At 38.2% G+C, this 26,318-nt stretch overlaps 2 protein-coding genes across 2 annotated transcripts; one reads left to right on the top strand and one right to left on the bottom strand.

Annotated features, from left to right (window-relative positions):
- Positions 1–2,382: 2,382 nt before the first annotated feature.
- On the bottom strand, positions 2,383–8,614 carry LOC125226834 (DNA excision repair protein ERCC-5 homolog). The gene is given in 10 exon segments (XM_048130960.1): positions 2,383–3,390; positions 3,393–3,740; positions 4,269–4,555; positions 4,834–5,196; positions 5,520–6,876; positions 7,046–7,242; positions 7,642–7,803; positions 7,806–7,851; positions 7,965–8,140; positions 8,229–8,614. Coding segments are annotated over 10 exon segments (3,345 nt in total). The 5' UTR covers positions 8,317–8,614; the 3' UTR covers positions 2,383–3,069.
- Positions 8,615–8,743: 129 nt separating this feature from the next.
- Positions 8,744–24,750, top strand: LOC125226833 (suppressor of hairless protein). Its single transcript, XM_048130959.1, has 4 exons — positions 8,744–10,178; positions 16,541–16,785; positions 20,128–20,353; positions 24,097–24,750. Exons 1-4 carry the CDS (start codon positions 9,330–9,332, stop codon positions 24,292–24,294), a joined length of 1,518 nt encoding a protein of 505 aa, XP_047986916.1. The 5' UTR covers positions 8,744–9,329; the 3' UTR covers positions 24,295–24,750.
- The last annotated feature ends 1,568 nt before the right edge of the window (positions 24,751–26,318 follow it).

Below are 26,318 nucleotides of genomic sequence, written 5' to 3'. Positions count from 1 at the left end.
TTTACAGAATGTACCGATTTCATATTTAGTTAAATTAAAAAAAATGTATTACTTCCTTTAAATTTTATCTTCTACTTGTACAATTATTGCACATGTTATGTAGAAAACAAGGGCAAAAAATTTTAAATTATATCCTATTAGCAGGGGCGGCTCACTCCGCGTTACTTTCATACATTCCGGCGTTTCATACATAAAGTTTGACGACCTTATCGCTGCGCAATAGAACTCAATGTCGTATGCAGCCCGTTGACAGGTTGTTGACAGTGAGCCTTCTGTACTTGTACTTTTATATATTCTGTGCTATTAGTCATACTGCAAAATGTCAAAAATTACAGTATGTTGAGGTTCAAACGATTGTTCGTACATTAGAGTAGGTATAAGGTATAAGTACTTGTGATACCAGTTATCCGTACCTAGAACGACTTAGGGCCAGTTGCATCAACCACATTTGACAGACACATCATCGTCACGCAGCAAACGTCTATGGATTTTTCCATACAATAAAATTTAACGAGCGCTTTAACGGAGACAGACGGTTTGGTGCAACCGGCCCTTAGACTGCTTGACTTAAAATTTAAATTTGTAAAAACGTCTTATTTGTCGATGTTACATTAGTACTATCAGTAGTTTGATACTAACCAGTATGTTATTTTATAAATGTCGATGGTTACAAAATTGTTGGTATGTTTTCTATCAGAATAAAACTAAAAAATACGCTATACATACTATGTTACTATTTACTATACTAGTCTTGCATGTATTTAGAGACCAAGGTTTGTCAATGCATCATTATCAATAATTCGAAGTTACGGAGACCTCGATAAACGATACTGTTTAAAAGAAGGATGTGTCGTCAAATGGCTCAAAAGTAACTGCAATTTAACTCACTATACGTGGAGGTACAGTGTGCTGTAAAAGTGCATATCCACTTGATGCATTAACTCCATTCATAAGTCTACTTTTGCAGATGTATGTTCGCCAGTGAGTAAAACTTTTTCTTTTTTTTATAAAATAAAACTAAGTTCGAGGTATCGCATTGCTGTACTCAACCAGTCTCCTAGATGTACATATTTAGATTTTCTATAAAAGTTTAATAATTATGTATTTAAATTGCAATCATTTTCATTTTAACCTTGTGTATATTATGCGTATTTGTTGTATTAGCATTCAGTGTCTGATGTTGTATGTTATTTCTAAAGATCGTTATCAGCGTGCTGTATTGGTGGCAGAGTATGGTTGGCAAAAAAACAAATACACAAGTATTTAAAACATTATATACTTAACAAATTATGTAATATACACATATTTATAATTATTTATCTAAATTACATTGAATAAATAACTAAAATTTGTTCAACAGATTTGGCTTCGTGCACTACTTTTGACTTGAACTGGGTACTTGAATAACAATTCTAGATAGTCTTATCTAGAGTGCATTTGATTATTTGGATTAAAATAATATGTCTACACTTCGCGTAATGTATTTTTATGACATAATTAATGTCATTTACGTACCTATATTGTTTTAAAAATATATATAGTTCATCGGAAAAGGCTTTGTACCGTACTTACCGTAGAGGTGTAATCCTAAGAAGGTAAGTATTTATTTTGTAGTTAAGAACAAAGTGAATATTTAAATGTAAGTATTTGTTTTTTTGCCAACCGTACCGTTTGCCACGAAAAGTGCACCTTGATAACGATCTCTAATTTCGTCGGTTGACATCCAAAAGTCACTATCACTATCATCACTACATAGTATAAAACAAAGTCGCTTTCTCTGTCCCTATGTCCCTATGTATGCTTAAATCTTTAAAACTACGCAACGGATTTTGATGTGGTTTTTTTAAATAGATAGTGATTCTAGAGGAAGGTTTACATGTAGGTATAGTACCCGTGCGAAGCCGGGGCGGGCCGTTAGTAATGACTAAAAAAGTTTAAACGTAAATCTACTTTATTTCGGCCCTAATATGGTTCACTAGAACTTGTACTGGTAATTAATGAGCTTTGGTTGTCATCTGATGATTTATAACACAAAGTTGCTACGGATTTTATATTACTTGTGGAAACTTTGATTTAAACCAATTATTTGAGCAGGGTATTTTAAGTTTCTTCTATGGAACAAACATTCTCATGTCATTGAGAATTTTGGCTTTTACCTGATAACAGAATGTTCCTTAGGAATCAGTTTTGAGGTCTATGATTGCAGTACCCATAAATTCTGAGCTTTTTAAATGTTGGTCGCCAAAGACGTCAAATGACGCACTCGACGGCAATTGAAGAATAAGGGCCCGGTTTACACGGTGCGCGAACTCGCTTATAATTTTGGTTACATTGCGTTGACTGTTGAGGTTAGATACATTTCAGCACACCAATAAAATTTAATTAAGTTCTCGCTACTCGCACTGTGTAAATAGGTCCTAAAGAGGAGAGGAACGAAACTTTTAACTTCTTTCAATGCTAGTTTATTATTTCGTTATAATTTTTAAGACCCTGGTCACGCATGATTAAAGTTTATCTTACTAAGATTTATTTATTGCTTTGCAGTTTCATTGTGTTCGCGTAATTTAACTGTAAAAAGGCAAAGGATGGATAGATAGAAATAAATATAATTAATAACTAATAAGTACTTATAGCATATCTAAAATTAAATCAGAAGAAAATTCTGCAAAAAGAAATTAGATGCGTAGTATGTCACTTATGTATAGTCGGGAATAACGTGAAAAAAAAACTTGAGAAGTGCTGACCTATGCAGTTATGTGCAAAAATACATGGAATTTAATTTTGTATACATGTACACTAGGCACTTCTTAAAATTTAAAACTTTATCATTTTGGAAATCAAATTCGGCTAAAGTTATAGATATAATTTAGTGATATTTATTTTATTTATCGCATTATCATCTGTGTGTTTACAAATATTGTCAATAAATGTAATTAATCATTTTTAAAACTATGCTTAGTTAACCGAAAAAGTTGATGTAAACAATAAAATTGACTATTTTATAAAAAAATATTTTTATTTTACCTTCATAAATAAGTAACGTGCCATATAAAAATAACAATAACAACGTTAATCACTACTGCTGCTCTCGGATAAATCTGCCTTATCCTTCGGCAAAATGGGTTTCCTTTTCTTGGGTTTTTGCTTACGGTCTATTGTGGTTTTCCTGAAGATCTCAATAGCTTTCATTTTATTTTCAAGCAGATGGCGTTTATCTTTCTCTCTTTGTGGGATAATCTCTTGATACCTATCAGTCTTTGGTACATTGATTTCTATGCCCGTTTTACCATCTTTAACTTCAACCACTTTGACAACATGTTTCGAATCTTCTGCTTGTTTTCTCTTTTGTTTTGGTTTAGAAGGCCCTGCTTCATTTTCTGCTGAAGTTTTAACAGGTTTTTTCGTTTCTTAGTAGGTTTTACATTGTCTCCGTCAGTAGCATTTGCTTCGGCATTCTCTCCTTCCGGACCCATTTTCTGCACAGCTGCTTTAACTCTTTTACTCAATTGGTCCTCCAACGAGTGAAACTCTATTCTCCTTTTGAAATAATCATGCACCGTCTTTTGATTCTTCCTATCTTTCATTCTTGCTAGTACAGGTTTTAATATCTCGTCAAATTTCTGTTGAGACCATCCAAATTTACTTTTCGCGTAGTCCCTCAACACAGTTATGTCTAATTCTCCCCATGTAAATTTGTCCTCGCTTTTTTCCACGTTTGGCTCCATATAAGCTTGAACAACCTAAAAAGTATGAAATGTGATTTTTAAAATCTACAATATATGGCGCAACATAAGTACATGTATTAATTTATATTCGCCGTTTTACAATAGAAAAAGACACAAAAATTCAATCATTTTGATAAATAACCTAACCACAAAATTAAAATTTTGAAACAACCCCCGACCGCGACATAGTCGACCGATTTTCATGAAACGGCTAAGAACACTCCCGACTAATTCAGCTTTCAAACAAAAAAAAAATCTAAATCGGTTCATCCGTTCGGGAGCTACGATGCCACAGACCAGACACACACACACAAACAGATACGTCAAACTTATAACACCCCGTCGTTTTTGCGTAGAGGGTTAAAAAATACCAAGTCTGATACTGAGAAGCAGCGCTCGTGAGCGAGGCTGTTAATCTGATCCTGAGTAGCTTTAGAATATTCGCAAAATTTAGCTCTACCTACAAGTCTCAACTCAAGCTAGTAAGTATGGAGCGTGTAGAGAAGTGTTTCAGCATTCTAAAAGTAATCAAGCGTGACTTACTCTAATACTAGGAAAATCCTCTGACAGCGTAACATTTCTCAGTTTCTTCTTCAAACTTGTGTTGTCCGTCCTCTTTCCCGCCTTAACCCATAGTTTGAATTCCTTCAAGCCATCCAACAGTTTCGCGTATCTGATTTGCTTGGAGGTTTCCGCTAGGACTTGCTTCTTGTTGAAAGGGAAGGAAGCCAGTATTTCCATGGCTGTGACTGGGCCGACGCCGGCCACTCCTGTTGTGTAGTCGCTCCCGACCAAGAGCGCTAGTAATATTAACTGCTCCCGGTTTAGATCTGTAATATCAAACATTAATAAACTTTCGGAATTCAGGTGTTGAGACATAGGCATATTTTATACCGACATATAAGGTCTGCATTATACGTGTCCCTAGAAACCAGTCATTACAAAGAGATTAATTAGACCAGTCAGTATTGAGTGGATGTGGAATGTGAATCATTGAATAAGTCATGTTTTAAAACTTTCGTAGCAACGTCTTCTTTTGCAATACTACTCTTACAGCATGTACAGAAAACTACCGTTTTTTCGGATAAATGTACTGATGTATACTTACTGAAAGACTTTTCGATCCTTTCCGAGACATACTGTAAGACATGTTTCTTTTGGTTGAAGAAATTCTTGTAAACTGTCTGACCTCCAAATAGCCAAATATCGCTATCATCCGTAATAGTGCCATCTGTCAATTTAACACTTTCTAGAAATGCACACTGCGCTTCAGCTTCCATTGGAGCAACAATGTACGGAATGCCGAAAATCTGTAATAATTCTTGGGCCTCTTTTGTCATTTGTTCAGTAATATTCCTTCCTATACGATCCAGTCTGCCTTTTTCTTGTATCAAATCCTGTTCCTCGTTTTGAATCTCTTCTACCATTGAGTTTAGTTTTTCAGTAGTTAAAGGTTCTTTTGGCTGTTTATCTGCTTCTTCGGTTTATCGTTATCAACAATTTCATTGTCAGAATCCTTAACATTAGTGTCGTCTTTGGGGATGCCTTTATTATTAGCTTCCCTATCATCCTTTTTCTCTGATTGCATTACCGAAGATGACTCTGCTATTATTGGTTCAGAGACAGGTTTAAAAACAGATTCTTGATTTTCTGTAGAGACTTGACCCTTGATTAAATTATCTTTAATATTATGTTTATCAGCCATGCTGACATCATTACCTTTTTTTTTGTTTAACTGTTCACTGGCAGATACATTTTGTATTATTTTTGTGCTTGTATTAGGTTCCTCAACACATTCCAAAGACATTTGTATGGCTTTCTGTAGTTCATCATCTTCATCTGTAATTAGGTCTTCTAGTTCATGCTTCACATATTCTGTTGCTATTTGAGCGCTATTAACTTCTGATAATTTAGGTTGGGCTTTAACTGTATTCTCAATTGGTTCTTTCTTAAGGACAATGTTTTCTAAAGTATTTTTTACGGGTTTTAGGACACTGCTTTCCTTAATATTATTGGAATTAACAATGGGCATAAAAACATCTGCAAAAATATCATCTTCATCATTTGGAATGTCATCCACTTTTAGCGTGAGTTCTACGACCGGCTTGCGAAGCTTATCTTCTATTTCAGGTACTTCTTCAAACTCATCATCAGTATCACTAGACTCTAAATCCTTAGCATTATTAATACTTTCTTTTACGGTCTTCACTGTTTCTTGTGATTTATCAGGTACTTTTTCTAATTCCTCAACACCACTGGACTCTTTATCACTAACTATAGATTTTTTGCCTATTACATTAATTGTTTGCGTTTCTCCAATAGGTTCTTCAACATCGGAGTCTAAAGATATTACATCTGGTTCAGTATTTTCAACAAACATAACTGATACTTGAGTGGATTCTATATTTTCATCTGTTTCATCCAGTGTATTTTGCTTCTCATCCTCAATACTCTTTTTGTCCGAGTTTTCTGAATTAATTATTTCTGGACCTGACTCTTCATCACTTGAAGATAGTTCAACATTATCAGCTATTATTGACTTTTCACTATTTATTTCCTGTAATATTTGGTTTATCTCAGGTACCTTCGATTTGGTTTTTCCAGTTTTTGATCGTTTAGTTACGATTTTTTCAATAGCTTTATGTGTGTAATCACTATATTGCATAATGTAAGCTTTTGCAGTAGACATATCAGGCAGTTCTAGTTCTTCTTCAGAATCACTCTGAATATCTGAGTAATCTGTGTCTGTTAAAACTGAGGTCCAAGACTCGTCAGTCTTAGATTGACATCCACTTGTATTAGGTTCATCAGACTCCAAAGACATTTGTATGGCTTTTTGCAGATCATCCTCTAATTCATTATGTTTAGCTGGTTTTTCTATGGATTCTTCTGTGCTTGTCTGTGGTTTATTTTCTACTTCATTTCTTTCTTTGGCTTTTGCCAAAGCTTCTCTAACATTATTAATGAGTAAGTATCTAGTGTTATTATTGGACGCGATGCGGCGAGTGGGTAAACTATCTATTTTCGTGTCAATACCTTCTTCATTCAGTAATGATTCCAATTCATTCATTGACATACCAACATCTCCCATTTCTTTTTCTGTTTCTTCTATACATTCTTGTACTTTTCTTCTCTTTAGTAATCTCTGCATCTAAAACAATACAAAACATGAAATTAACTATTATGTAGAGTTACATCATGTGTTTGATCTCATATAATATTTACAATATGACTAGGTAGGTACAGTCTAATAATGAAAGGTGCCATAAGTCAATAAAGTTGTTTTTATGCCTTATGTCTAATTATAGTACAATACTTACTTGGAAGTCAGAAAAGTTGTCACTTTTCTTTGGCAGTGTGTGAAGTTTACCCCAGGAATTCATTTTTCTTGTTTCCTTCAGTTCAATAAGCAGATCATACTTTTCTTTAGTTGGCAACTTCTTGAAACTGTCAGACTGAAGGTCTACAGAATGTAAATCAACAATGGAGCCACTTGATGTGTCTTCATCATCTGATGATGTAAATCAACAATGGAGACTTAACCACGAGTTATTTGATGTGTCTTCATCATCTGATGACCTAGGAAAATATAATATATGTATGTTGAGTTTTCAATAGATTTGTTGTATTCTCATTTGTGCTCAGTGGGTAGATATGGAATAGATGCAATTTTTTTAATCATTCTCATATGCCACTGCCTCACATATGCTGATGGTTGGTGATCATGGGAGAAATCAGAATACACCATAAATTTCAAAATAAATAGTTTGATTGAAGAAGCTCAATAATATTTGGACTCACAAAATGACATTCAAAAATGAATTTAAAATTATATGTTCTGTAATTTATAGAGTCTACCTATGGACCTTATAGACTTGTAATAAAGTTCACCTTTAATGCCAACAAAATGGTACATACTCTGACTCAGATTCCTCCTTTTGTGGCAAGGCAGGCAACTTGAACATGTCATCTTGCTCTTTATTAATTGGGTTAGTTCTCTTAGTCGGAGATATCTGTTTTCCCAACAAGCTACCAATTGCAGTTTTCTTGCTGAGAAGGACGGCCAACTCCTTTTTAAGCGCTCAGATTCTGAATGGTACTTGTTTTTACTATCTTGCCGTTTTGCCTAAAACATTTAATTGAATTGTAAAATTGCAGTGTGAATAAGAAGTGTATGATATAAAAAAAAAAAAATATGTGTCTAGAACAAAATAAAGAAACAAATGAGTGAGAACTTACAATTGTTTCTTTTTTCAATTCTGGAAATGCACCATCAAAAACAAATATAGGCTTTATCCTGAAATAGAGCAGCTTGCAGAGGCGCTGGAAGAGACCTATGAGATGGGCATTTGGTAAAGGTGCTCCTTTGGCATCTTGATAACCTTTCACAACCTGATGCAACCATATTGAGATATCTGTGGGAAAATAGTGTTATTTAATTGATTATCCATACTATAGTTAGATATGATTTTCTGAGCCGGTTATTAAATAAAGCGATCATACCCACGGCAAGCACTTTGTTCTCTAAAGTCTCGACTGGTACCGGCTTCCCCGCGGGCTCAACCAGCCGCCACAGGCCGGTGACTCCCATCGCACGCGATTAAATTCCACAACACACTTTTTGTTTCATAAACATACTCAAACTAACAAATACATATATTAGGACACATAACATAGGACGTTTCCCACGGAATCTCCGGTCAATCGTCGGTCTCTTCCTCACACAACGCAACCTTTTCGCTTCGTGAACTCGGTGTATTTATCACACACACAGTCGCAATTGAAATGTTAGCTACTGGCGCATCACGTTCATAAATATGTGTTTGGTTCACTACAACGTATCAAATGTTTTACTACGCCGAGACGCCCACTCTTTCCCACACTTTATTTTCTCACGCCCCATGCGTAACCCCACATCCTATCCTATGACCGACCGACCGGCTGACAGTTCAGTCGGCGCTCCGCGGTCCGCGATTTGGCCGACCCTCTGCTATCATTCCGGCGATTCGTTTGTACGCGTGCAGTCGACACCGACAACACGCTTGCACCCGCATTATTTAGTCTATGGTCATTTGACAGTTCACAATGTTCACATTTCTGGCGTTGTCGAACTTATCACGAGATAAACACAAGTTTTACTAACTTATTTTACTAAATATTGTCTGGATATTCACTAAAAAAAGATCATAAGTAGTCGAAAATCGCACACGGAGCGGAATTACTAATCTACAATTAGTGGAATGTTGGCTGTACTGTCCGAAAATTTTGACTCGGAACAGGTGTTTTTGAAAGAAATGTGTTGCAGTTCCCATCATTATTAATTTCTAGTGTCGTGAATAATAAAAAGTGTATCGATCCGCGTCGGCCGAATCGCCCGGTCGCCAGTTATTTTGACTCGGAAGAACGAACCGGACGTCGCTCGTCGTTCGTAAACAACCGATAGAGATAAAGAAGGACGCCACTCCGTCTCCGAGAATCGTTCACCCACGAGATGAGACGGTTCAGGCCGGCGGGCTCGAGGTCCGGCTAGGGGCTATGGTGCAGCACGGGGGCTCGCCGACGGTGATGACCCGGGGCGCCCGGTGAGGTGGCGCCGTGGCGAGGATGCCGCACCAGTTCGGCGCGGGCCTGGGCGGCGCGCCGACGGGCGAGTCGCCGCCGCCGCAGCACGGCGCGCTGTTCCCGCGCTACGCCAGCGCGGCCGGCCCCGGCGCCGGCGCCTACCGCCCCGACGAGCGCCGCCTCACGCGCGAGGCCATGGAGCGCTACCTGCGCGACCGCGCCGACATGGTCGTCGTCATACTGCACGCTAAAGTCGCGCAGAAGTCTTACGGCAACGAGAAACGGTTTTTCTGCCCGCCGCCCTGTATATACCTATTTGGTGATGGCTGGCGGCTGCGGCGCGAGCGCATGCTGCGCGAGGGCGAGACGGAGCAGGCGGCCCAGCTCTGCGCCTTCATAGGTATAGGAAACTCCGACCAGGACATGCAGCAGCTCGACCTGAACAATGGGAAACAGTACTGTGCGGCTAAAACCCTGTACATATCGGACTCTGACAAGAGAAAACACTTTATGCTATCGGTTAAGATGTTTTATGGAAACGGACATGACATAGGTATATTCAATAGTAAGAGAATTAAAGTCATTTCGAAGCCTTCTAAGAAGAAGCAGTCGTTGAAGAATGCAGACTTATGTATTGCGAGTGGTACGAAGGTAGCTTTATTCAATCGCCTAAGGTCACAGACGGTGTCGACTAGATATCTGCATGTAGAGAATGGGAACTTTCATGCATCATCAACTCAGTGGGGAGCGTTCACGATTCACCTGCTGGACGACAATGAGAGTGAATCAGAGGAATTTGCAGTGCGAGATGGATATGTTCACTATGGGTCCACTGTGAAGCTGGTCTGCTCGGTGACAGGCATGGCTTTGCCTAGGCTAATAATAAGAAAGGTAAGTTAACACCTCTCATGTTTAATTTCATAATGTTAGGCTTAGATTTATTTGTCAACAAAAATGACCTTGTAAAAACTCCACATCATGTATTTTCATGGTTTACACTATGACTACCAAAATGATATACATTATCTACACCCAGTTTCCTGCAAGGATCTTTCTGATAAGTATGTAAAAATCGTTAGCCTGTGACAAAGGAAAGTAATAAAACTAATAAACCACATTTTACGACTCCTTTTTCCCGCAAAAACTCTGAATGTCTGCAAAGGATTAACATACTGCTGTAATTTAATATACACCCTGTTTTTAACCCCCACAAAAACGATGGGGTGTTATAAGTTTTGACGTGTCTGTCTGTCTGTTTGTCTGTCTGTCTGTATGTATGTGTGTCTGTCTGTGTCATCGTAGCTCCCGAATGGATGAACCGATTTAGATTTTGTTTTTTTTGTCTGAAAGCTGAGTTAGTCGGGAGTGTTCTTAGCCATGTTTCATCAAAATACTATGTCGCAGTGGGGGGTTTTTACAAAAATTTAATTTTGTGGTTAGGTTATTATTGAATTCCCTTAACTTTAAGGGAAGATTCTTTAGATTAGGTACAATCAATTTTTCTAAGAAACTAGCCTCTTAACTCTTAAATTATTCAAAAAATTAATTTAATTACTGAACACCTGTGTGGCATCCCTTACCACTTCCTAATGTTATTTGAACACTTGACAATGACTTTAATGTTATGTTATGGTTAAGGTCCTCTCAGACTAATAAAATGAATCCATTTATTATATATGGGAATAAAAAAAATATTTTTTTTGTATTTAACAAAAATCAATAATCATGAGCAATTCCCGAAAAGTTTTGGATCACGTCTCCGAAGTTGATAAAAATTGGTACCAGATTTCTATACATTTTCGGTAACAAAATAGGAAAGTTTCATACAATCAACCTAGGACATTCTGGAAAGCCTAGTGAATCTTGCTTAGCATCATGGACACTATCAGCCTACCAATTTTTATCCAAATCAGATGTGTTCCAAATGTACAAACTACAAGCTTTTCGAAAATTACTGATATACAGGGTGGATCCTGATGCTGGACCTAACTGCATGTCGAATTTAACGGAAAACAAAAAAACACGGTGTATTTACTGCTGTAATCAGTGTTTGCAGACAAACATAATTTTTGATTAAAAAAAATTTTTACATACTTGTATAACAGCATGGCATAATTATAATTTTTCACCTTTACTCTTGCATTTTACAGCACATTGGTCCCTGTAGCTATATTTTTACATATAGTTTATAACGCTTCTGCATTTTTGCAAAATGTATGATTTAACACACTCAGACTCACAAAAAAAATTCAGATTTTTTTATACACAGGAAAATGGTGTTTGGTGTTAAATACAAAAAGTTTTATTGTAGGTAATTATTGGTACAAAGAAGAAATAAGGTGCATTAGGGTAATTTCGAAAGTCGTATAAAAACCACCATTATTTCCATCATATCAAGATTCCCCTTTCGAAATTACCCGAGCATTTCTGTGATTCGAAATTACCCTAATGCACCTTACAAGAAAGTTAAGTAGGTCGGCCATTTTTTTTTCAAAGTTGTCCACCCCACTTTTTTTGTAACATAGGTATTTATTACGCGATTCATACTCAGAATCGAGAGCTGAGCGATCCTGATAGGAGAAAAAAAATGTCCCAAGATTTCCATACATTTTTTCGAACCTTCCATTCCGTTATCGCCATACAAAATGTATGAAAAAGTGGTAACGGAATGGGAAAAAAACCTAGAACACTTTTTTTCTCCTATTAGGCTTGAAAGAGCTCGCAATTCTGAGTGGAAAAACATAAAAAATTCCAAATCTAAAAAAAAGTGGGGTGGACAATTTTGAAAAAAATGGCCCAGGTATTCCTATTCCTTGTCCAATCTTGATTTTATGTTAAAAACTAAACGCATATACTTCTCTGATAATTCTCTGCCGTTGTGGGTAAAAGCATACCTACAACAAAGGCAATGAATTTATTGAACCAATATATGTTGCACTCAACATTATACATGGACACCTTGAATATGTCTCACGAAAGTTTAACGTCTATAATGGAATGAGGTCTATAATGGATTTGTTAAGGCTAGACTAGACTACATTTCTACCTACAGCCAAGGATTATTTATATACGACTAGCTTTTGCCCGCGGCTTCGCTCGCGTTAAATTCGAAGATTGCAGAGTTTTCCATACAAACTTCCACCGCCCATCTTAGGGACCGGCCACATCAGAGCGTCGCGTGTCTCGGGGCGCGCAACGGACGTCTGCGCCACGCCGCTTCAGTGTAATTCAAAAAACGTCTCCTCAGTACATTTTGTATAGGAAGGACGTAAGACGCGCCGCCAAGCGACGCGGCGCGCGCCACGCCGCCGCCACGCCACCTGGGGCGCGTCTTACGTCCTTCCTATACAAAATGTACTGAGGAGACGTTTTTTGAATTACATTCAGGTGGCGTGGCGCGGACGTCCATTGCGCGCCCCGAGACACGCAACGCTTAAGTGGGAACGCTGGCTTAGGGAAGTGGGGGGTTAGGAAGAGACAAAAAGTAGTCTATGTCACTCTCCAAGTCTCCATCCCTTCAACTATCTCCACTTAAAAAAATCTCGTCAATTCGTCGCTCCGTTTGGCCGTGACAGAGGGACAAAAAACAGACACGCACACTTTCCCATTTATAAGTATCTATGTCAAAGTTATTTATTAATAGCACAAAAAAACAACATACAGACAAATTGATAACCTCCTTTTGAGATTTGGAAGTTGGTAAAAAATGATATGAGAACAACTATAGTGGCAACAAAGTCAATTCAGCTACTTTTATTTGTGCTAATCAATTTATTAAATAAAAATGGTGTAAAAATTAATCTGTCAATTCCTAGGTTGTCGGGGAATCTAGTGTAATGTTTAGATTTTTGTTTAACGTACTCTTGAATAAATGCTTTATTTTAATAGGCTAGTTTCCTATACTTAAAATAAAATATTTTATGCAGTGCACGAAATAAAGCACCACATAATTAGAAGAAAAATGTGGACAGTAGTTATTTTTAAACATATTTTTATTTAAGAGTTTTGAATGATTCACGGTTATTTTCATTAGACTTATATTGACCGGGATATAGACCGTGATTACCTTTGATTACCGTGATTGATTGACAAAAATCAAAAAGGTAATCACGGTTTATATCCCGGTCAATATAAGTCTATATTTTTATTTAATTAGTCAAAGAGAAAGATGTAAAGTAAATGAATTGACCGTGACGTCACTCCTCAGTATTTCATAGTAATTCCATATTAGCAAATCGTTTTGACATTTCTTAAAAGAAGCTGATTTGACTAGTAGGAAACTAGCCTATTCTAATATAATATGTGCCATTATCTGGGTAAAGGGACCTTATTATCGGTGGCGCTTACGGCGTTATGTGCGATGTTCGTGTACAAATACGACGCGAGACGTAAGCGCCATCGGCAATAAGCTCCCGTTACCCAGATCACGTCACATATGATGTTTCATCCTCCTTACGTTATCCCGGCATTTGCCACGGCTAATAGGAGCCTGGGGTCCGCTTTGACAACTAATCCCGATTCCAAGAAGACGAAAGTCGCTTTCGTAAAAACTAGTGCCTACGCCAAATCTTGGGATTAGTTGTCAAAGCGGACCCCAGGCTCCTATTAGCCGTGGCAAATGCCGGGATAACGCAAGGAGGATGAAACATCATATGTGACGTTATCTGGGTAACGGGATTAATGGAACTTCTCACTGTCACATGTCGCTGCTAAGTTACCATCGTTTAGATGAAATTTTTGCATATATGGGCCATGTTTTTCAAAGTTATTCACCCCACTTTTTTTGTAACATGGGTATTTTTTACTCGATTAATACTCAGAATCGCGAGCTTTTCGATCCTGATAGGAGAAAAAAAAATGTCCCAAGATTTCCATACATTTTTTCGAACCTTCCATTCCGTTACCGCCATACAAAATGTATGAAAAAATGGTAACGGAGTGGGAAAAACATCGGGACACTTTTTTTCTCCTATTAGAATTGAAAGAGCTCGCGATTCTGAGTGGAAACCACATAAAAAATTCCAAATTAAAAAAAAAAGTGGGGTGGACAACTTTGAAAAAAATGGCCCATATATGAAAAAACTCTAACTAATATTTGAATTTTTTGGTATAAAACTATGAAGAGTGGGTAAAGTATAACTTGCATAAAATTGCCGAAAAAACCGGCCATATCGGCCCATGCCCTTGCTATCCTTTCGCCACAATGGGCTACCTAAAACGAAGGTTATTTCATTAGTGAACTTGAGTTTCCTGACCCGTATAGCGCACAGCTAGACTGTGGAATGAATTGTCACGACCTTCTAGATAAGAACGTACCCATATTAAAGGCCGGCAACGCACCTGCAACACTTCTGGTGTTTCGGGTGTCCATGAGCAGCAGTGATCGCTTACCATCAGGCGATCTGTCTACTCGTTTACCTCCTACCTTATAAAAAAAATACTACAAGAAAACCAATACGCAAAAATTTCATTTCGAACATATTTCTAAAAATAAATTACCATAGGTACACTCCTATTATGTTTTTAAAAGACCCATTTAAACACCCTAAAAAACCCCTACTTTATACGCTCGATACCAACAGTCTATACTCCGTCAAACAAGTCTGTCAGTAAGGCCTGATTTAGACGGCGTGCGAATTCGCAAGCGATTTTAGTAACATTGCGGGCTGTTGAGGTTACCTACAATTTTGCACAGCCATCAAATCGCAATGTAATAAAACTCGTATGCGAGTTCTCGTACCGTCTAAATGGGCCCTAAATAAGAACAAAGAAAACTATAGGTATTCTTTTCTCTAGCACCCTAAAGAAAAGGATGCATATAGTTTTCTTTGTTCTTATTTACTGACAGACTTGTTTAACAGAGTATATATTACGATACTTATACATAATCGATATAAAACGTCTACCTATCAACTTTGTCTTAACTACCAAGAACTAAAACGATAGTCATTAGATCCTATCACGCTTTTGATAAAATCTGCAAACATAGTAATGAATCACGTTGCATGAGCTTTTCTGCAAGACTGCGCAATTTAGCAGCGGCTTGGAAGATCGTTTTATTCCCGAGACGCGCGCTTTGGATCGTATTGCAATGATTTTAAAGGTTAGATTTCACAAATGTGCTCGCTAATATGAATGCCACGATCTATAACTAGTGTCCCGCCCGACTTTGTATGGGTAATGCGACTTGTTTCCACATAACCAACAAATTAAAATTTTGAAAAAGCCTCCAACGGGACATAGTGGACCGATTTTCATGAAGCATGGCTAAGAACACTCCCGACTAACTCAGCTTTCAGACAAAAAAAAAACGAAATCTAAATCGGTTCATCCGTTCGGGAGCTACGATGCCACAGACAGACACACACACAGACAGACAGACAAACAGACAGGCAAACAGACCGACAGACACGTCAAACTTATAACACCCCGTCGTTTTTGCGTCGGGGGTTAAAAACATTAATGAATTATAGAGGTACATCATAACTACACCTAAATTTCAATATTCGCTCTATTGATAGGTGATAACTGCAAGAAAAGCGTTTACTAGTTTTTGAATTTATCGTGAACATTACGTGCAGACATTCGGCGACTATTTTAGACTATATTGAGACTAGTGGGTAATAATCGGGCGAGATGTCCTAAAATTTTCTGAGAATACCTTTTTACATGTCACCTCTTTGTAACTCTTTGTAAAGAGGCATTCCTTATAAGTCTTTGTTTTCTTTAACTTATAGGATTAATACCTTAAACGTTTAAAGTAAATTTCGTGCGAAGCAAAATATTTATAGGCTACCCAAAATAGTAATTCCACGCAGACGAAGTCACCTGCAAAAGCGAATTACTTAGTTCGAGATTGGGTTAGGTCAGAGTTTTTAAAGCTTGCGCTATGTTTGTAGTCCAAGTATTATTGAGAGTCTTAAGAGTCTCTTTATGCGCTTTTTGAGCCCAAACCTTCAACGTTTTCGTCTAGTCCTTTCCTTAACCATCAAAGTTTGATAATCTAAAATCTCTCCAGACCTAAGTCTCCAGACTTCCTATTTGACAATACGTAAACCGATAAAATTCTATAGGATTAGGGTACCTATGCCTATTCATTGGCATACTAACCCGTATAATTCTTTCTCGAAATAACAAACATAAGTCGTTTCGCTAACCTAACCTAACTCAAATCATAGTTCATACGATTTTGTCCATTTGTTCTTAAACTTGTGCAAATGTTCTTAAATTCTTACACTCTTTTTGTCCCACAGGTAGACAAACAAATGGCCCTTCTAGAGGCGGACGATCCAGTCTCCCAGCTCCACAAATGCGCGTTCTATATGAAGGACACAGAACGCATGTATCTGTGCCTATCGCAGGAGCGAATCATACAGTTCCAAGCCACGCCATGCCCTAAGGAGCCAAATAAGGAGATGATCAATGATGGGGCCTGTTGGACCATTATCTCGACAGATAAAGCGGAGTACCAGTTTTATGAAGGCATGGGACCTGTCAGGTGAGTTCTGAGCTATTCCATCTTTTTTTTTTGTATGAATAGGTAGACGTTTGACCACCACACCTGATGGTAAGTGATGATGCGGTCTACGGTGGAGCACGCTTACCTATGAGATACCTATTTACTCTTGCTTTAAAGAGACCTGGATTGTACTCATGTGGAAACACAGACTCAGGCAGGGCATTCCACTCCTTGGCGGTTCGCAAAATAAATGTTGAAGCGAAACGCTTAGTGCGTATTTTTGGAATACTAACCGTGAAGCGATGCCGCATTGCCGATTGTCTGGTGGTCCTAAGGTGAAATGGGGACGGAGGAACAAGGAATTTATCTGTGTATAAGTATTGTGCGACCCTCACTGGTGTAAGAAAGGCAGCGTTCTGTGCCTATCGCAGGCACATAGTTCCAAGCTACGCCATGCCCTAAGGAGCCCAATAAGGAAATTATCAACGATGGGGCTTGTTGGACGGGTTGGACCATCATCTCCACTGATATTTATAAGGCCGAGTACCAGTTCTACGAATGCATGGGGTCTGTCAGGTGAGTGATGTAGGTACTGTTAACGTATCTTTAAGTAGGCGTGGTCTTTATAAAGGATAGGGTCTGTAGGACAATCATTTCCACATGACAACGCGGAGCAGGCCGGTAGAGAGTATTCATTTTCGCTGAACATACAAATGTCTTTTATTAAGGTGACATTTTAGCATTTTGTTTGATCGGTGCTGAACGCGACACCTTGTAGAATACTTAGGGGTTGATTTTTAATGGTGTGAAACCGCAAAAACTCGAGTAAACATTGTCTATCCTATTAAAAGATAAGTATGACGATCGCATTAGCAACGCTGCATCAAAGCTCATCTGTTGTGTACACGCATTGTCGTTGCCACGTAGGGTTGCCAGCGTAAGCTTGTCGAACTTCGTACCATACCTAATTCAAGACAACGACGCGTATGTAGACGTTAGTTTTTGATTGTCCTTGTAGGAGTTGTAGGATTAGTTTTATTATACCGAATGTAGAGAATTTACTGCCAAGTTTCGTAAGAATGTATGTACTACTAATCTACTAAAATCCTGCAGTAACTAAAGTTTATGTATAAGCCAATTAATGGCTGACTAGTAGAGAATGACTTAAGGCATTAAGTCCGTCATTTGTAGAATTTTATGTCGTGCAATTAAATAATAAAGGACATTTATAGGACAGGGTGGCTAGCCGAATGGCACAATCGCTCACGAAACGCTCACGAAACGAAGCGCTAGTAGATATCTATCTCTATCGCGCTTGCGTATTGGCGCGACAGAGCCAGCGGCGTATCGCTTTCGTTTGGCGTCGGAGAAATGCCATTCGGCTACGGGGCCAGGAATTAAGTTTAAATAAATAAATGAAATGTCGTAAATGACAGACATTCGTCCAAACACTTTCAAATTACGAATATTAACGCTAAGAGCTCATACTGTACTGAATTTGTGAACAATGTAAACAAACCTTGTAGTCAAAATATCTTTGATTTCCATTCTAACTCATCAGATACGGGCTAAATCCATGTGTTATTTAACCTTTAAAATAATGGTTTGTTTACACTTTCGACAATTTCTATTGACAGCGATTGTATACATTTCATGCAAAATTCACTCGTATAAACTTGTAGGTACGAATGCATTATTCAGAATAAAATTTAAGTTGAATACCTAACGATCATTTTCCCTTTTGCGATAAAAATTGACAATATTTCAATTCTCCCGATAATTTGTTTACGCTCGTACTGGTAACCCTACCGCCACATGCGTCCCGATGTTCCCATGGCTAATTACGAAAACACCGCGTTCTCCCACGCTCCGTGCTTTAGATTACAGCTGTATCGCTGTATCAATATGCGATAAATGCTGTCAATAATAATGATTGGCAGAATTCAATAACTCACTTCCCTCTTCCTGTTGTTAACGCGTTGGTTCCTCTTTTAAACTTGATAATTGAAACTCACGCTTATGGTTACGGAGCATGCTATGAAACTGTCTACCGTTGTCTTATACAAGCACGAATTCCCGGAAAATTAGCAGGCGCATGTACAAATTGTACAATTGTACATATAGGAGTTTATTTTTTGACGATGTATGGTTAAAATATGTCCAAAGAAATAATTACAGTTTCCAAACGCCGCGCCGATAAGCTTAGAATTCATTGAAAGCTTAGACAACGGAATACGAAATATTTCCGCAATACCTACCTACGCCTGAACAATTTTAAAAGTTGCCATACAAAATTCGCTGCTACTATGGTATTAGACAAAATCTCATCATATAAGTACGGTATACAGGAAAAAATAACGCCGTGTGAATCTAGCCTTACTCGTGCTAGAATAAAAAACGTTACTTAAATCAAACTACATATCGTAAGAGATCAGAACAGTCCAGAGTCCGTGCTAGGAACAAATTATTTACATGATACAATTGTGCACCGTGTAAATGGGGCTTAAGCGGTAGCGCATTTATCTCAATTCACCTAGCAATTTGATGTTTAAAATTAAAACATACAGTTAAGTGCCAAAGTTTCTACCTCTATTTATGTCAAGTGTTCAGTTATTTATAGGTTCTTGGCTGTTTCTATGCTATATCTTATGGCAAAAGTACTGATTTATAGAAGTTTTATAGTCATTCTTATGCAGAAATGTAACGGAAACTCAACGCAGGTAAATTAATAAGTGTGGGAACAAAAACATGTACGGTTCCCAAAGATGGTGCTACTGATACTACCGACAGTTGTTAAACTTTAACATTTTCAATAGTTATAAGCTGCAAAAACTAGCAATTTTACTGTTATAAGTTCACTCACTCAATTAAGAATGACATTGTTCTTTAAAAGTTATTAGAACCATGATAGCAAAATCGCACCCTTCTCATCTGGTCGCTTAGACATATACATTCTTTATTGGTAATGAAAATTACAGGTCATAACTTTTACCATATTAGATTATTGCACATATTTATGTAATTAATTACATCTATACATTTTTATTTTTATATAGCCTGCGATTCTTTACATATAACATTATTATTTATTATCATTAATATTTGATTATTATTAAATTGGATTATTCATATACATTGTTAGTATTATCTTTATATTCAATGAATTCTTTATGACTGTAGAAACATTTTTATGAGCCATTTTTTTAACTTGTGCCTAAAACTTGGGAAACTAATAGCATCTATTATAAAATTTGGCAATTTGTTGTACACAATAGGTGCCGTAATGTGTAACGACTTTCCGGCCTTTTTGAGGGCCTTTTTTTAAAAACTCAGAGCTTCCTCTATTAGTCTTGTTCCTAACATAGATTCTTCTTCCAACAGGTCACCAGTGACGCCTGTCCCTCTCGTCCACTCCCTCAACCTCAACGGCGGCGGTGACGTGGCCATGCTAGAACTGGCTGGAGACAACTTCACGCCGTCCCTCCAAGTGTGGTTCGGGGATGTGGAGGCTGAGACCATGTACCGCTGTGCGGAGTCTATGCTCTGTGTCGTGCCGGATATATCGCAGTTCAGGGGGCAGTGGCTGTGGGTGCGGCAGCCTACGCAGGTGAGAACTATCTCTTTCTAACAGAAACCTCTCTCTCAACCACATCGTCGCTACAAGTGTTGCGAAGCAGACTATACACCGCTGTACAGAACTGCAGAATCAAAGTTGCGCGTGGTGCTAGATATATCGCAGTTCAGGTGAGCTGTCTTTTTCTAGCAGGAACTGCACGCTTCTTCAACCAGACACACATCGTTGAATGAATTAATGTAGAAAAAGTCAGGAACAAGTTAAATAGACGCCAGATCCAAAAAAACTACTTAGGGTACAATTAGTACTAAAGTGTATTTAAATCGTTACTACAATAATTGTTTGATACCTTCTATTATTATCTTCATAAGTGTCAATTAGAATTATTCTCTTTTTCCTTTGTCTAATAACAGTAATTAATGGCAACATAATTGCCATCAATCGTCCCGGCTTCAGAACAAAGACGTCTCCGTGACTATACGTTGACTATTATTGGTATAGTTAAATGTTTTTTCAAAAAGGGTATTAGGTACCTATAAATAGATAGACTTAATACAGTCTGGCATAAAAATGTTTCAAATCAATGTATGAGAAAATAAAACTACGCTACGATGTTGTCAGCTAGGATTGGCGTGGGGATCGTACTGTCAGATACCTTAAGTAACAGATAACGCTGGTCTGGAATGGACATAATATCCTCAAGCGTCCTGACGACCACATGGTGCGTATAGCCCATAGTATGGGCCACATACATACCAACTACGAAACAAGGCCGCGGAAAGCCTGATGCCGCCACTTGGCTAACGACGGTCCAAAAAACCTGAAACAACAAAATATGAACCCAGATATCGCCCAAAATCGCCCGGAATGGAGAACACGGACAGGAGAGCCGACTCCAGATGATGGGAAATAGCGCAGGTAGATGATGAATACGATGTTGCCTCTTCTTAGTTTCTACTCTTTGTTGCCAAGTTGTAAGTATAGTCACAACTGTGAATCAGTTTATTATAGATAGATACTATAGATAGTGTCCACATGAATTGATAAACCTGCAGAAACCGAAGAGTTTCGGCCGCAGATTCGCCTTCGGCTTTCTGCCAAAATTTGCCAAATCTATCGGCTGCCCTGAAACTACTTTTGGCAGGTCCGGTCGCAGTTTTGGCTTGCAGTTATCGGGTTTTGTTCAAGCTTCGTTCTTTCAACAGAAACTAAAGAAAACACAAATATCTGTATTCTGCCAGACAATAATCACACAATTAACAAACACTTTATGTACTTAAACCTTCGAGGGAGACTCAAACGATTTCGTAATCAACTCATTATTTTGAACTTTGTTGTTTATTCATTTCTAAGTTTGTTTACTTGAACAAATACTATTAGTTTCTTTCAAACATGATAGATTTGCATCTCTTTCAATTTAAATCCTTATCTGAACGTAATAAAGTGATAAATGTGTTGTAATCGGGCCTTCCCGCGGCTATTAGCGTACAGTGTTTACAAGCGGTAATACCGACGTCACGGGGCGGGATACAGTTCCCACGGGTGACGGCCGGGTCATAATCGAGACGAGTACAGGTCCCGTAGCCGAAGTGCATTTCTACGACGCGAAAGGTAGTCTGGCTCTGTCGCGCCAATACGCAAGAGCGATAGAGATAGATATCTACGAGCGTTTCGATTCGTGAGCGTTTCGTGAGCTTTTGTGCATTCGGCTACGCACACAGAACTGACAGACTCTGTATTCGTTACCGTAGATTTAGGTTGGGTTTGAGTTAGACATGGTTATATTTGCTAAAGCCAGACTCAAAATAACATGCCAATGTTATCCGATGATGTCTCAAAAAAGGCTGTCAGTACTAATACATAGTTTACAGGCGGTAATTTCGACGTAACGGGATAATTCCCACGGGTCAGTCATACTTAGGTACATAATCCAGCCGGTAAGCAGCCAGAAAGGATAAAAAAAATATACCTGATCATTCACTGCTACTTTTTTACTGGACCACTCTTTACAGTGTCGCTCGATTATAATCTAGTACAGACGTTACAGAACTGACAAACTTTTTGGCAACATTTTCTTAGTTTGAGGCTACAAGCTGGGTTAGACCGTTAGATATATTTGCTGATTGGAAAACACGTATGTTATCAGAGTAACTTTGCCCCATTTGGCGACTATTAGTGCCGCATCGAGGACGTGACAAACGATTTGACAACGCGACTATAGATTGAGGCTGTTTTAGACATCGGTATATGTACCTATTCCTCATTCGAAAATGGGTGTTGAGACTGTTGAGTCTATCTAAATAGTAAATACTATGCATCGGAGTGATGTTAGGTACATATATATTAAACCGAAATGAGAGAGATTTGAACAGCCTCGTCGGTTAAACTGTTAATTTAAACATCATCCCTATCAACTTAGTTGGAATGACTGTAGCTAAAAGGGGCTATTCTAATACAGTGTTTGACGACGTCACGGGATCGAGTTCCCAGCTCCCACGGACGACGCTTAATCATAATGGAGCCGAATCGAGACGGGTGACGGACGATTTGACAGATTAAGGTCACTTGGATATGGTTACATTTACTTTGCTGATTGAAAAGTACGAAAAACATGATCGGAACGGTGGGCATATGGTCCATTACATTAAACATTTTAATCGATCCGATTATGAAAATAAAAGTGTGTGTTATTTACTAGCTTTTGCCCGCGACTTCGCTCGCGATAAATTCGAAAATTACGGAATGCTCCATACAAACTTCCACCCCCATGTCAGGGAAGTGGGGGGTTAGAAATATACAAAAAGTAGCCTATGTCACTCTCCATCCCTTCAACTATCTCCACTTCAAAAATCACGTTGATTCGTCGCTCCGTTTTGCCTTGAAAGACGGACAAAAAACAGACACACACACTTTCCCATTTATAATATTAGTGTGGACTAGCTTTTGCCCGCAGCTTCGCTCGCGTTAGAAACAGACTAAAAGTAGCCTATGTCACTCTCCATCCCTTCAACTATTTCCACTTCAAAAATCACGACAATTGGTCGCTCCGTTTTGCCGTGAAAGACGGACAAACAAACAGACACACACACTTTCCAATTTGTAATATTAGGATGGATAGTAATAGTAATAGTAATTAGTATTAGGTAGTATGGATTATTGGGTTTCCAGATTACTTATATTCTCACAGCCAAACAGGCCTGTTGTTGTGATTCCAAAGAAGCGTGACTTTCTTAGAATAATAAATTAGATCTGTATTACTTCAACATAAAAAACGCGATTAAGTAATTGATTATTGGTAAACGTTGGAATGGAAGGTGAAGCGTGACGCACTCACATTGATTAATTTTCTGTAATTTGTATTGTAGACCTGCGGGCGTAGCAGTCGTAGCACACTAGTTCGATAAACTTTATCGCATCGGTGCGTCCCTATCGCACTTACAAATAGCGAAAAGGACGGCCTGACGTTTTATCGTTTATCACGCGACTCACGCGTCCATGCTTGCCTGCCTGGATATTAGATTTTATCGTGGAGGATCTACAGCTGTGTGAAAAAATGTCGAATTGTTGATCAACTGAAGGTCTAACAGGATAAAATGATATAGCCAGATCCGAGAACCAGTATATACATAAAACCCTTCTAAGTAGTTACCAAACCAAGTGTGTGTGACCTCGTTAAGGAAAAGGGCGTAACTGATATCCTATTACCACTAAAATACAAATTTCGCCTGATACCTAATACCTAGTCACCATATAACTCTAGTTTCCCTCTACTTCAGGTGCCCGTGTCCCTCGTCCGCAACGACGGCATCATCTACGCCACGGGGCTCACGTTCACATACACGCCCGAGCCGGGCCCGCGGCCGGCCTGCGCGCCCGTCGATGACGTCATGCGCCCCGAAGCCGCCGCCACCACAGCCTGGCACCACGAGCCGCACGCCGCCCACCCGGCGCACCCCACACATGCACTACAGTAAACTGCAGACTCGGTACGTGGAATACCAGACAAGGTAGACCGAAGCGGTGCCGTGAGTGAGACCGGAGGTGTACGACATCAAAGAATCAAGATAGAATTCTCGATTCGGTGAGTGAATTGCGAACATTATAAAGTCCATTTCAGTTTGTTTTGTTATATTTGGTAAACAATTAATAATTTACATTTTTGGGCATGGTTTACGAGGATTGGACGGTGCGATGCGATTGCGCGAATGATAAATATCGTCACTACTTTGAAAAAATCTCATTTTTTTGTGTCAATATAAAGAAAAATGTAGTAACTATGTATGGGCTGCATATGGAGTTACTGCATTTTAACTTTGAGTAGGAAAGTGAGATACGAGATTTTTTCAAAGTACTAACGATGTAGGTATTAATCGTTAACGTCCAAATGCTCAGCATTTTTGAAGATTATAGCGATCTGTAATATATATAATTGTTTACCAAATAAAACGTAATATCGGATGAACCGTAGTTAGTTTCGATAGTGCCTAGAAAGCTTTATTATTGATAGGGAGTGCCACGTCGAACGCTTCGGCGACTGTGAAACGACGTGCCTCTTTTGTAAACGTTTTTTTATTAATTATTATCGAGATTATCACACCAAAATGATATGTTAAGGTCAAATTTCTGAGAGACTCGGTCTAGCTATTATAATCTTACAGTGCGTCAGATGTTAAGAAAGATGCTTACATAAAAATCATGTTCTAACATCTCAAGTACTGTAAATAGTGATGTCATAATAAGGACAAAGCTAGCGAGACCGGCTCGTTAAACCTAGTAGTTGGGACTATTAGAGTGATTAAGATATTTTCTCGCAGCTAATATGCAAGACAACTTTGTCGCTTGTCAGTAAGACGACACTAGCATAAATGGCAATTAGAAATCTGCCTTCTTGACAGCCGATAAGTTGTGTATTTTATCTGAGAGCACATCAGTCTGTATATTTCTGACTTCAATGTGATCAACCTCTCACACTTTGCCTATATCAAGGCACCACTTTTCATATACAAAGACATTTCGAAAGACTTGTCAACTGTATGTACTATTATCGCTTACACTAAGCCAATAAAATAGCCGCTTGTATTTGGGAGTTAGTTCCTACCCTGGCATTTAACATTTGCCAATATAAAATTAATGTATGTATCGAAACGTGGAAGATCTCTCTGCTCTTAGATTTGTTTCTTCGGGGCCAAATAGCTGTAATCCATGACAAGTCATTCAGTATGATGTAACGATTTTGATTAGTATAACATTATTTTAACGTGTTGATATGTGATGGGATTTTAAACGCGCACGCTTACAAACTTATATATGTAACAAATAACGACGCGACGCCAAATAAGTTCGGTTAGGTTAATTTATAATGTCTCTTTGCACAATTTGTTTCGTTCAATAATAGACAAATGAACTATAGAACTAAACATAGCCAAATATGTGATGGAACAGTTTTAACAGTAGAACTACCCACTAGATGACCGGAATTGATATGGCGCTGCATAGCACAATTTATTTCGTTCGGTAATATTTTTCTGTGTTGTTTGTACTATAGATATTTTGTCTATGATCAAGTCAATTCTAACTTCACTTTAGTTTACTGCTAAGACGCTTTAAATATTGTTGTATACAACCTCAAACACGCCGGAGTTGCAATATTTGTCGTTAGTATCTCATTTTACAGCAACCGCTAGTTATAAAATGCTCTAAGAATACTTGTATTAGATTTTAATTGTATTCAGTTTGTTAAATTATTTGCACTCGCCCAAAGGCTCGCAGCAAGCTGATACGGCGTAATGTATAATAAAGTAACCGAGACTTTAAAGAACAAATAGTTAAGCTAGTTTTAGTACATAGTACAGTTCCGTATTGTTGAAAAACAGAAATTGAAATTATATTTATTTTTAATCCAATTTAATTTTATAGAAAACTTTTGTGTGAAAAAAATCTGATTCGATGTGTATTAATTAAGCAAAAGTGTGATTTCCAACATTCCATTCGGAAAGTG

Source organism: Leguminivora glycinivorella, chromosome 6 (assembly GCF_023078275.1).
Source record: "Leguminivora glycinivorella isolate SPB_JAAS2020 chromosome 6, LegGlyc_1.1, whole genome shotgun sequence".
NCBI classification, from domain to species: domain Eukaryota; kingdom Metazoa; phylum Arthropoda; class Insecta; order Lepidoptera; family Tortricidae; genus Leguminivora; species Leguminivora glycinivorella.
The sequence above is the reverse complement of the archived record's forward strand: the minus strand, read 5'-3'. Positions and strand labels throughout refer to the sequence as shown.